We start from the raw sequence: 13,548 nt of genomic DNA on the forward strand, positions 1-13,548 counted from the left end.
CCACCCTACAGAGTGCACAGCAGCCTTTGACATATGTCTGCATAACAAACCTATCAAATGCCACAAGCATAAGTAACACCTCTACTGAGAAAAAGAAAATTACACCCAGGGTGAGGCTGAATACCCAGAATATTCAGTGATCAGCAGAGGCACTGCAGTAGGCTTTCAGGACTGACTGATAGACCATTATTATGGAGTTTGTTGTTATTGTGGGCTTGGTTGTTTTGTGGTTTGGTTTTTGTTTTGTTTGTTTGTGTTTTTGTTTTGCTTTGTTTTAATTAAATAAAAGGTTCCATCTTCCCTAGAATTTGCTGTTAATGCCTTAAAACCTTCCCTTCCACGCTTTGCTGCACAAACGAATATTATTAGATAATGAGGAAAATGGCATATTAAGGCATGTTCTGATGGAAAAACAAATGTATGATTACCAAGGTAATGTATGAAATAATCCTATTAGATTTATTATGTAAGGCTCACTTTAGTATTGATGTTTGCAGTCCAAAAATATAAAAACTATTCCTTTACCTGTCTGCAATTTTCTGCTGTCTACACCAAGTGATTCATAGTATTCATTCACCAAACTGGCTGATTGCTACACTGGTTCTTTGTCCTTATTTGATCCTACCATAGCTAAAGTAAGTAGAGGTGCTTAAAACAAAAGATCCTTCTTAGTGTTTAAATGCAACAGAACACTGGAGATAATAGCTGTCACTAACATATTTAATTTAAGAACTGAAGACTCATCTACAAAATCTGAGAGATTCAAGATGTTTTGAAAGGGAAAAATGTGTGGATACAGACATGATTATTAATCTGGTACAATAGGATTTTGTATCATGGTGTGGAGCACATACTGTTTCTAAGTTTATTAAGCAAAATATAACATTTGGCTTGAAGCTCAAATGCCACCTGCCCAGGCTAAGAAATTTTAAAAACCATTAAGTGGAATTCCAAATCAATTAGTATTTCAAATCATTAACTTTGTGCTGTCCACAAATTTTGTGTTATTAGCTTAAACTATACTTAACCAGTATTTTTCTGGAGATTAATGGATATTAATTTACAGCACTAGCTTAACAATTTAAGCAGAAGTCAGAAAATAACCAAAACTGAGTCTGCGTTGCCCAGTTCACAGATATTTAAATGTGGGTTTTGTGTGTGTGTTTGTTGTGGTTTTTTTTGGTAATGCTAAAGTGTTGAACTCTATTAACATATCATCTCCTGGCTCCAGGTAGTAGCACGAATTTAGGATGTGTAAGTGTTACGCAGGAAAAAAAAACAACTAAAATAAACCAAAAATCCCACAGCCAACTCCGTAACTGAATTGTCATGGGAGCAAAAGTAATAAAGAATCAGCTTTACCTGCTGTTCTGCTGTGAGCGATGTTCTGATATTCTGCATTTCTTCATTCTTTCTTTTCTCTTGTTCTTCAAGTTGCTCTAAGAACTTCATTTTTTCTTCCTGAAGTTTCTCCTGAAGTTCAGCAACCAAGCTTGATTCAGCAGATGATTCAGTGGGAGGACTTAAAAGAAAATGTTTAGGCTTTAAATTTGCAGCATATACAGAGTTCCAGAATACATGAAATAAGCAAACACACGAAAGTCAGAAGGTCATTTCTGAGACAGTTTTCTGAAACGTTTGATAACTACTGTATTCCAATTAAGTAATGACTAATCTTTACTTCTACTTTTTAATCATGAGCATCTCACCAAAATTCTCACTCTTGCCATTCTGTTTTCTAGTGTACTACACGGACTCTAATTTTGGAATTTTGTGGAGGGGGGAGATTTTTGTTTTCATTTTTATAACATAACAGAAGGTGTAGAAAACAGTAAAAAGAAGAATAATGACATATCAACTCCCTGAATACTCTTAGTATGTCAAAATACAAAGCCTCCAGAACTCTCACATAACTAAAGCTATTCAGCAGTAAATCTGATGCTAAGAAATCCAGATATGAAGCTCAAAACTCTGGGTTGCACAATCTGGAAAATGGTAGTCATGATCATAAAGAAAGGAAAGCAGCAACAGCCATCGAGGCAGGAAGGATAATGACCTTAAATGGCTCTTGAAACAGGCAATGTTACATAGGCCAAATATTTTCTATTGCTGAACACAAAGCATTAACTATCCTTTTCTGTGTTTTGGCTTGAGTTATCAAGAACCAAAGAACACTAGGATAGACAAATCCCTTTGTTGGGCAACTTCTGGTAAAAAGTATTATTTTAAATTTCTATTATTGCTCTATTATATGCCACAATCATATTTAATATAAAGAAACACACACACACACACACCCCCCCACACACACCCCCAGCCTAACTCTATATCTGTGTGTGTCAATGGTTTTCTCTAGTCAGAGCAGCCTGGAGATACGATCGCCTGATGTTAGGTAGGCTGTGCTGAAAGCAAAACATCGTGTGCTAATATAACAACACTCACAAGCACAACTCCTAATGCTGAAAATGCTTCAAGAATTCTTCTTCCTTCATAATGCAAAGCTTCTCTGTTAAGACTAAGGGATACAGAACCTCAGAGTCACCAGAAAGATTCAGCAGAGAGGAAAAAAACGAAAGAAATCTGAATTGCAGAAGCAGGGACCCTACAATTCTGGTCACTGCATACTGGATGGCAGGTTGGGCATCCATCAAATTACCGGTTCCAGCCATTTCTACAGAGTCTTTGCTTTACCATACAATCCACCACATACTTGCCTACCTCTGTTCCTGCCATCAATTCTCCCTGTCAAGTTAAGAAAGCACAGGGATAAGTTTGTCTGAGAAGTGTGAAGAAGAGGTACACCTGCACCTTACTTTACAAGCAACAAAAATTCACTCATCTAATTCCAAGTTATCTAAATGCCAAGGTAATACATCAGCCTAAAGCCAAGGCTGTCATCTGTGCTAAATCAAAGCAGGTACCATGTGCCTCTCGAATAGGCTGCCTGGACTACTGACTGCAAATGACAGCCAAGTAAAGGGTACTTGTTATTCTGCAAAGGATGCTAACATACATTCCTAGTTTTCAGACCTCGTCACTGCATCAGGTATGGGGTTTACACAATTAATCCGCAAAGGTCTCTAGAAGTACGGCAACAGTGACAATGCCTAACTTTTTTTAGTGTTTTCAAGATACCAAAAGCTCATTTCTTCAGAGAGGGGGGTTCCTTTGCAAGTAAACACTGTAATGCTCTACCCTAAGATAACAAAGCACATATTTAGCAATACTTCCACTGTTCTACCACATGGGCACATGCTGAAGATACAAACTATTAGGCAGTAGCTAAGCACTCAAAAAGCCCGTAAGAAGTTTTGAGAGCCCTGAAATCCAACTGAAGTTCTCAGAGGGGCAAAACAACCTTTGACGTTCCAGAAATCAGAAGTAAAATAAAAGCAAGTCATGAGACATCCAGTCTGAGAAAGCATTTTAGCGCTGGTTTAAATTTCAATTTATTTCTAAACTAAGCCTAGCTGTGAGAGAGAGCATGTGTTCTGTGAGAGAGAGAAGCTTCACTACTGACAGTGGTCAGACAGAAATGGCTAGAAATACCAAGGCTGGAAGACACCAAAAATGTAACTCAGTTTTCAAAGCAGTCAAGACTCCTTTTCTATTTCTAACATTCTGTACAAAGTTTTACATCTTTTAACTAACCAGGAAACTGCTTAACAATCAAAGTCATTACAGAAATGGTGGTGTTCAGTTAATCATGTTTAGTATATACTACATACAGTAGACAGAGTAAACAGGAGAGTTACAAACGCCTTTCAATTTTATTATCATTCCCAATCATGATAACTCGAATTCCAGGCACATGATAACCAAAACACGTTAATTTGCATATCTTGGTGATGCATGCATCACAAACATTTCTTTTGTCACCTCTAAATATTTTTGTTAGTTTTCATGGAAGTTCAAAAACTTCCTGATACCAGTGCAATGCTTGGGTCATATCTAACAATTCACCCCCCTGTCCATGCCTTCCAGACGGCTAATGTAACACTACTCTTGCAGAAATGGACATTCATCTGACAAGCATATAGGCACATGCTAAACAAAGTTTCTACCATCACAAGTTAACTGCTGAAAGATGACTGAGTAAGTCAAGTCAACTCGAATTAATGACATAGCTTGGAATAGCTTTAGGAACTCAAAAACCAAACAGTTAGACAGTGACTTTGAAATATTAAGACAGATTCACATAACATACATGCCCTCTGGAGATAAAACACAGCATGTCTTTATCCTAGAGAAAAAGCCTAACAGCAGATCAAACGCATAAAGAACAGCCTTAGGAGGCAATGCATATTTTATCGTCACAGTGAAAATTAAATTACTTGACAGAACTCATAACAACCTACTAACACTACTCTAGACTGAAGCAGCTATTTCTTTGAAATACGTTACCATCTGTTTTATCCAGTTTGTATAAGAGTACACACAGCTGCACTAGGTTGTTCAAATTTAAGTGTAGATGGTGGATTTTTAAAGAGTCTGATGAGATAGCTACATCTTTTTCCTGTTGAGTCAAGTTTTTAGAAGTTCTACAGTGCATTATTACATATAAAAGGAAAAGGACATAGGGTTTACGTTTTCCCTCCTCATTTCACCATATTGCATTAAAAGAATATTTTGCTCAATTAAGAAGGACAGTTCTTAATTTCATTATACCCCAATTATAATTCAAATATAATATCTTGATGTATTTTTTCATACACTGACATCACTGATGGACAAAACAGACACTGATACCACATCATTTAATGACAGATATGTTCACATATCAAAAGCCTGAGGTAATGGGAGTGAGGTGGATAATTCAAGTGGAGCAGATATTCAGATTTCGCTTACACTATGTAAGTAAATTGTGCACACGTGTTAGACTCTCTGCATAACCTTCCCTCTTTTTTGTTTTTTAAATAATTGCACTGATATTCAGAAGTTAAATGCTAACTTAAGTCTGCATTCATGTTCTGCAGTACTCTTCTGGCTTTTATGCCCATTCTGTCCATTTTATTGGTCTTTTCTCATTTCACATACTTGGTATATAATAATACCTAGAAAAAAATGCTCTATTTAGTTATCGTACAAGCAAGATCTATCTGCTGCATTCCTTCACACTACAAGAACATAAACGACAAATTCTAGCATTTCAAAATAGAATATTGTTTCTAAGCAGTAGCCACATAGAAAAATTCTTGTATTTTCATTCCACAACATCATAATCTACTCTGCTGACAGGCATTATGATCTAGTAAATCAGTAAGATATGATAGGTCAGAGTAATTCTATGCATTTATGCAAGGGAAAATATATTTTTCTTAAAGTGGAAAAACACTGCAGGAATTAACAGTCAAAACCAATAATGTTAGGATGTTATTTAAAATTATGTTGCCCACAGGTGTTTCGCTAAAGCTCAAATGGACCCTGAAATACGTAACTGTGGTAGCTAAAGTCAATGGAAGTTCAGAGGGGCCATCAGGCAGTTCTTAGTTGATCATATACATTGCCACACACTTTTTCATGCCACCATTAGTACCAACAAGAACGCAGAGTTACTCAATAGAAGAAAGTTATCAGCCTAAAAGCTAGCCACTGCATCTTCACACAGTGCTAATACCAGAGCAAAGGAAGAGAAAGGAGAGAGGGGCTGAGACGATCAAAATCGGAATTTCAAGCAACAAACTATTGTGGAAACACTCCTTCAACATAACATTACAAGACTGAAATATAAAACCTTCATTGCTGTCTGGAAATAATATCGTATAAGATATTTTACAATCTTTGAGATTAACTACAGACACAGACACCACCTATAAAATGGACATAACTCAAAACTTGAATATAGAAACCAACCCAGATAAAGACTACTACAAATACATAGAAATTTTATTTACTGCATAGTGCATCATGAATATACCATATCAATTACTTTAAAATACTAAGAAAACACAGCAACTTAATTCTTACAGTACCTCCGATTTACTTGCATCTCAAGTTGTTGTATTTTTTCCAAAAGCCCTTTTTCAGCAGCTTCCCTCTGTAATTCAAACTCTTTACAAGCAGTTTGCACTGCATCCTCTTTTTCACAATTGAGCTTCTGAATGAGCAACTGCCTGTCTTGTTCTTGGTTAGATACTAACAGTTCTTTCTCTTCCTTAAGCTTACGGATAACAGCTTCATATTTTTCCTGCTGCTCACAGAGAGACAATTTTTCTGTTTTTTCCTTTTCTAGGGCATTCGCTTCCAATTCTAACTTACTTTGTAGTTCCGCTATTTGCTCTGAAAGTCTTTTTTCTGCCTCAGAAGTTTTTTGATGAAGAAACGTTACTTTATTTAGTTCAGTTCTAAGCAAATTTGATTCTTCTTCATATCTTTCTATTAGCTCAGAAATGCACTGGTCTTTCTCAATTGTCATTAGAGTCCTTAGTTCCGATAAGCCCACTTGATATTCATCAGTGTTAGTTTGTATTTTATTGTTTAATTTATCTATCTCCTTCTTTAAGTTTTCAGTTTCCTTATCAATCTGAGATTTTAAGGCCTCTTGTTGCTGGTTTCTGCTTTCTTCCAAAAGAAGCTTCATTTCATCAGTTTCTGCCTCTTTCAGGGCAAGTTCAACTTCTAATTTGCACCTTAAATCAGACAGATCTGAAACCTTGAGTTGTAACTCTTCTACTTGTTGTTGTTTCTCTTGCACAACTACTGCATGAGATTCCTGCATTTGTTCAAGTCTATGCTGGTTCTCTTTTTGTAATTTATCTAAACAGTCCTTGTGCTCAGCTAGCACCTTCTCGAACTCCTGTAAATGCCTGGCTTGTAAGTTGTTTTCCAGTTCTTTTAAATGGCTTTGCTCTAAACTCTCAAGTTCTGCCCTCAGGAGCTGTAGTTTTTCCTTGTTTTCAACGTGAAGCTTTTTCAAGTCTTCAAGTACTGTCTCACGTGACTGTCTCAGTTCCTTAATTTCACAATTTTGTGTCTCCATTTGGCATTCCAATTCAAGTAATTTCTGGTCTTTTTCATTCTGAAGGCAAACTACAGCTTCTTTCTCATTTTTCACTATTGCAAATTCATCATTCTTATTCTGAAGAACTTCCTCAAGGCCTAATAAATCACCTTTTAGCTTTTTAATCTTCTTTTTATTTTCTTCACCATCCTCCAATAATTTATTAATTTTAGTTTCATATTCACTTTTCAAAGACTGTAATTCTTTTTGATGTTTATCTTTTAGTGTTTTTTCAAGTGAAAGTTTTACCTTCTCAATAGTATTTATTATTTCTAATGAAGTGCATTTTAAAGAATTAGAAAAGTCACACTGTTCTCTTTGTACAAGTGTTCTAAAGTGGCAAAGATCTTCTTTTATACCTTTTAAATGTACCTTTGAGTCTTGAGCAATAACCCTACACTTCTCCACGCAAACACCGACAGATGCCTTTTCTACTGAAACATCCTTTACACAAGAATTTGTATCTTGCATACGTCTACTGTCTATTGCATTGATTACTGAAGAATAAAGAGATTCCACCATCATTTCTGGACTCTGTGGATCACTTATTACATTAGGAGATACGGGATTTTCTTCTATTACGAATTCATTGACTGCTGACATAAAGTCAGATTCTGGACTTTCTGCTAATGAATCCAAGTCTAATGATCCTTGCTTAAGCGCTTGCTCCAAGTTCGGATGGGCAATAGTTTCAAAATCAAATGTTTGAGCATCAATGCTGTCCGGAGACAGTTCTTCTAATGGAGCTGGGAGACACACAGGCGGACACAGGGGACCCTGAAGACTGAGTGATGGAGGAGTTCTTGAAGAGGTAGCAATTGCGGTTCCTGTTGTACTTTCCATCCTTGGTGTAGTAGCAGATTGTGGCGATGCTTGACTGTTGGAGGCCTGCAAGTTATAAAATATGAAACAAATACTTAATGAAGTGATAGGCAAAAGTGTGAATATTTTAAATTGATTAAAAATTACCAGGCAAAACCAAGAACATAAAAGGTCAGCCTTATTATCCGTAACAGTCCAAAATACTTACAACTAAATGCAAGTAAAAATTGCAGAAATTCAGAGATTTTCCAGTAAGTTTCAAAAAAGTATTATTTGTAAATATTAAATCCAAAAGTCCTACACAGATCACATATAATTTTATCTGAAAGGACTGAAACATAAGTTTGGATGATTCAAAAAACTGAAGTAACCACTGAGAAATAGGCTTTGTTGTCTAACAGCCTATTGATTTCAGTTCTCCTAATGATTTTGTAACCAAAATATTTTCATTGTTGCTAATGCTGCTGTTAAAAATCAGCACAGTCCAGTCACTATTAATATACTAAATTAAGAAGGTTTACAGAAAGCTTTATTACAACAGAACTATTGTCTACTGACGTATCAAAAACATGAATGAGAATTGTTTTGCTTGTGAGAGTGTAAGAGTACGACAGTACAAAGAAGGGCACATTCTAACTAAAGGCAACATTCTGATTTTTCAGAATGCAAGACATCACAGTGTGAGTGGATTTTTTTTCCCCTCCATGCTGTTCCCAATTTCTGTCATCTTGCCTCTAGACCCTGGATATCAGCAAACCTTCTTCTGTAGCACCCGATCCTTCAATCTTCAGCTGAAAAACTAATGGTTAGAATAACCACCCATAATCATCCACCAGTAACAGCAGCTTGTAAACCAATACAAAGATTAAGTAAAGTTTCTCAATTCCAGTGCTTTTGATTTCTAAAAGGTTAAAAACTTACCTTCAAATCAATTTTCCAATTAATTGTGATTAGACAACGTGTTTAAATCTCACTCTCTTCAGATCTTGTTCATTACTATATGAGTTATAAAGCAAGATCTCACATTCCAGTGCATACTCTGCTGTAAATTCATGCACAGTGTTTGAAAACCAGACTTTGCTCTTTTAAAGACATTATCTTTTTCTTATACTGCCATGGAATATATGTTTCAGATGAATGCAGACAAATTTTTTGTCATAGTTGTATAGCTGTAGCTGCAGACCAAGTTACATTCACTTATCTATGCATCTGAAATGCAGTAAAGAACCATTTTTAAATGCTTAAAAAAAAAAAATCAACCTCAGCAAGGCCTTACAGACTGTGCAAACAGCCTGTGTTCTGTGACCGTCAAGCTTTTTGAATGTGATTAAAACTCTGTTTACCTTTCAGTATGATGTATCTACAAGACTGCACTTCAGTTACAGATTTTTCTTATCTTTGCTATTTAATAGATTTAATGTAATAAATTTACTGCTTGTAAGCTTTGTTTGACAGAATAAGCGAAGTGTGTATTGAAGTCATCTCCTTTACTATCTTCACATCTACCAGAATTAGGAACAAACGTTCAACCTGCAGTATATTATACTATTAACTATTAAATACAACAGGGAATATAAAAGCTCTAATGCCAACAATGATATCATCTGCAGATTCTTAGAACAAAAAATAAACCTTAAGCTTCAGCAAGTGCAGAACACATCCCAGTGGAAGCCAAAAAGCACCATACAGCTTCAGTATCCACCAAGGATGCATTCCTGAGCAAGCCTGTAATAGGATGGATAACGAAGCAATTTTCCCTAAGAAAATTACAGTAAAATAGACACAGTTAAAATACATAAGGAGAGCATCTCTGACATGTAGGATGAAGAGGCATGAGCAGGATTCATCAGGATCACAAACTGGAAAAGATGTTGAGTTTTTTGAATGAATCAGTGTCCTGAAAGATCTCAGATGCATTGTCTGTAACACCATAGCCCAACCATTACCTTGCTTTTACATCCTTCACCCTTGAAGGACTTGTTTGATCTTATTCATCTGAGGAATGTGGCCATCTTGCAAAGAAACGGTTTGTAAAGATTCATGGGAATATTTGCAGTAAAATACTCCCATAAGATTCTTAGTGTCAAAGTGCTGGAGATCTTTCAGAATGGTGCTCTTCTCCAAAAAGCCAACACTGCCTCCAGCTGATGATCCTGCTCATGCCTCTTTTCTAAACCATCCACACTGTCTCCAGGCATTTAAATCATGTGTCTGGTGTTCTTTAGTACATTAGTTTTTACTGAAGAAACTTTTGCTATCCACTGAACTTAGCTACTTGACTGCTGATAAAAAGTAAGCGTTTGGGCAGTAAGTGGCCAGCAACAGAACTCCAAAAAACCCAGACAGAAGGGACAGCTATCAGACTGCTGATGTATAAATAGCTGATTTTTCTTTTCTCAATCTTTCACAAATGGCTGCAACCCAAAAAGGGACCCTATTCTTCTCTGTACCATATAAATGTTCTCTTAATTGAGAGACAGTGTGACTGAATTCTGAACTGAGATTTAGGAAGAATCCATTTCCAGCTCTGACGCTCATCTATATAGCAGCGCTGCATTTATACTTCACCTCCATTAGACTTTCCATCTACATGAAAATCAATCATACAGTGATTTTGAAATCCAATGATGAAAACCCACTGTAAAACACTTATGTTATACACAAAATATTGTCTTTAGTTATCAAAAATAAACATGGGACATGAGACAAAAAAAGTTAAAGGGAAATAATCCTTTTGTTAAAGGCACTATTAGTCCAGGTTTAAGCATTTGCCTTGGGTTTAATTTCAGCTTGTTCTTTTATCTAAAAAAACTTAGGAAAAGAAATATTGAAAGACACTGTATATGCTGATACATACATACTCTAAGTGACAAACATTTAACGTTGATAAACTAGAGCTTTAACAGTAATAAAAACAACACAGATGTCAGCGCATATTAAAAAGCACTTCAAAGATCTTGAATATTAGAAGGTCCTACAAAAAGCCACACGCAAAGGAAAGATGGTATCTACTTTTGGCACCCCTGCAGAATCATCCCAGAAGGTAATGACTACGGATATAGCATAAAGAAGGAAACAAAAAACCATAACTGTCACTGTGTGGTGCAATACTCTAATGAGATCGGCTTCCTCATGATCAAATGTAATAAATTCCATGCCTTTGCAGTGGCTACTGTGAGCTGGGTCTCTAGTTAGAGTACAGGATTACTGCCAAGTGAAGAGTTAAACCTCATGTCTTGAGTAGCTGAAACTACATGGAAGACTGTTTCCTGTTGCCTATTTCCCCAAGAAGCCGGTGCCTGCCATCTAGTCTATTTACAGTCTACAGGCAGCAACATATGCATCTGTCATACACTATAATTCCTGTGATGACAAAGGAAAATGAGTCAAGAGCAAACAAGAAAAAATAGAAAGCTGAGACAGAGAAGCAGAGTTCATTAAGTTCTCAGGTGTTGCTAGATTACATGCCTCGTTCTAGTCATGTTACTATGATAAACATAGTCAGGGAATAGGGCAATTCCTGAAAGGCTTACAAACGTTTGAATTTTGAACTCAATGAGAACAAATGGTAGATTCATAATCTCATTTGAAAAGCCAGCTTCTCTTGTAAGAGACACTTTTAATACCAAAGGATTGCATATGTTAGATACCTACTAACAGTGGAGAAGACACCTTAATCGTCTTACCTGATTCCTACGGGGACCTTAACTTTCTCCTGGAAATCTTTAACCCAATCACTGATCTGCTTAAACTTTTCCTGTATTATGGAAATGGGGGGGCACAGCAATATCTTTGGTGTGAGACAATTAAATTACAAAGAATAAACAGAAAGTTTTAAAAAGGAAAACATATTTCAAAGTAGTAATAAACAAAAATCAACAATAATGTTCTTTAACTACTTTGATGTAATACTGAAAAAGAAATCAGATAGCAGAGAAACATATCATCATTAAGGTTCCATGAACTTGAAAGCTGAAATAATAAGAGTTATGGGGACACCTAAAAAGAAATGCTACTAACATCCTCAGTAAAGTACTGGATCTCCTCTGACTTGTTCTTTGCTCATTTGTCTACAGCCACAGCTTTTCTTTCCTGCATAGAGCAACTATCAAAGACCGGCTGCTACGGCTGATGCAGTAGGATGAACTCCCACCTGACCTGGACAGTGCAGCAGTTTAGCTCTACCAACAAGCCAGAAAAACTAGCCCAGTCCAACTTAAAGAACTAAGCTTCTGCTGCCACTTGTATGGAAAGGGAGGTTGGGGTCAAATGTGTCTCTTTGGGAGAGAACAAGAGCAACATTCTGCTATACCGGCAACAATCAACACACGCATGGTCATCACCAACTGGGCACCAAACTGGAACGATATCTCAGTCACCAGAATGTGTAGTGTATGAAGCTGTAGGCATCTTCAGGACTATTATTAAATGTTTACTCATCCTTCTAATTATATACTGCAAATTCCCAGCAATACTAAGGATAAGAAAAGAACATTTTCAAATTATTTCAGTAATTCTATGCAAAAAAAAAGAGCACAGGCAAAAGTAGTATCACTTAAAAAACATTTCTAGACCATCTGTGAAACAAAGCAACACAGAGAAAGACCTAGTAGCTTTCATCAAGTAATAACAAGAGCACTGTCATTGAGAAGGGAAAATATCTGACAGATCTATTTGCTTCAATTCCAAAAAACAGTTCAAATGAATCACTGAAATTACACACAGAGATGGGCATTTTCAAGATGACATGATGAATGGCCCAGCTCTGACTGTGCAATGCAATTTACTCTAAGGAAAGAGACAATTATCCAAATCTGTCTAAGCACTTGACATTTCTGAGTCAGCCAAGAATTCAAACTGGTCAAAGCACAGCAGAAGAGAAGAGTGGAAAGAACAGATTCTCCTGATTTGGCAAACATTTTTTGTGCAACTAGATTCTGATAAAAGTTTTTCAGACAAGCAAGTCTGAACCAAAAAGGGCAAACCGTCAAGGTTTGAGCAAATATGGCCCCTTTCCTGTTTATTTTTCCATGTTATTATGTATGTTTTGGATTAAACGTTACTCCTTTGATTTATTTTACACTCTTCTGATGACACAAGCCTCAGTGAAAAATTAATTAGAACACCTGCCACTATCCTGGTTTCTTATGAGATAAATTTCAGGATGCTCTAAGTTGGGGGTGGACTTCTATACGTCAGAGCATGGTCTGTTGGAAGAGCATGTTCAGAAAAGTCCCAGATTTCACAAAATTTACCCCACTTCTAGTGATTCCATTGGCTAATATAGAGATCAGGCCCTAACACTTGTTCTTAATGGCTCCCCACAAAAAAACAAATCTTCAAACAGACACAAAAGAGCTGAGATATGACATAAATTACACACACCTTTTCTATACTGCAGAACAAAGGGCAGCCCAGATTTCATATTTTACATAAATGAAAGACTTTCAGTAAATCTCTTGTTCAAATTCTAGAGGAGTAAGAAGATACAGGACTTCACGTGACCTGGTTTAAGCAGGAATCTGCTAATTCAAAACTGAACATGCCTATAACCTTGGCAGTTACAGAAGATGCTTCCAGTCAGCATCAAAATGCATACAAACACACTGTAGATGGTAACATGAAGTCCCACAAAAATGACATTTTTTTCTACAGTAAAACTGCTAAACAAACCCAGTTTGAAGCAGTCAGCCTCACATGTAATTTTAAACATTGCTAAATTCATC

At 36.4% G+C, this 13,548-nt stretch overlaps 1 protein-coding gene across 3 annotated transcripts in view; it reads right to left on the reverse strand.

The window, feature by feature from the left end:
- The window catches only part of RB1CC1 (RB1 inducible coiled-coil 1), a 78,649-nt gene that overhangs the window by 17,163 nt on the left and 47,938 nt on the right, over positions 1-13,548 (reverse strand). For all 3 annotated transcript variants that reach the window (XM_075085015.1, XM_075085014.1, XM_075085016.1), the window contains 2 exons: positions 5,973-7,888; positions 1,363-1,522 (listed from right to left, as the gene is read on the reverse strand). In XM_075085015.1, the coding sequence (XP_074941116.1) occupies positions 1,363-1,522; positions 5,973-7,888 (2,076 nt within the window). The remainder of the gene's footprint in view (positions 1-1,362; positions 1,523-5,972; positions 7,889-13,548) is intronic.

Source organism: Phalacrocorax aristotelis, chromosome 2 (assembly GCF_949628215.1).
Source record: "Phalacrocorax aristotelis chromosome 2, bGulAri2.1, whole genome shotgun sequence".
In the NCBI taxonomy this organism is placed as follows: domain Eukaryota; kingdom Metazoa; phylum Chordata; class Aves; order Suliformes; family Phalacrocoracidae; genus Phalacrocorax; species Phalacrocorax aristotelis.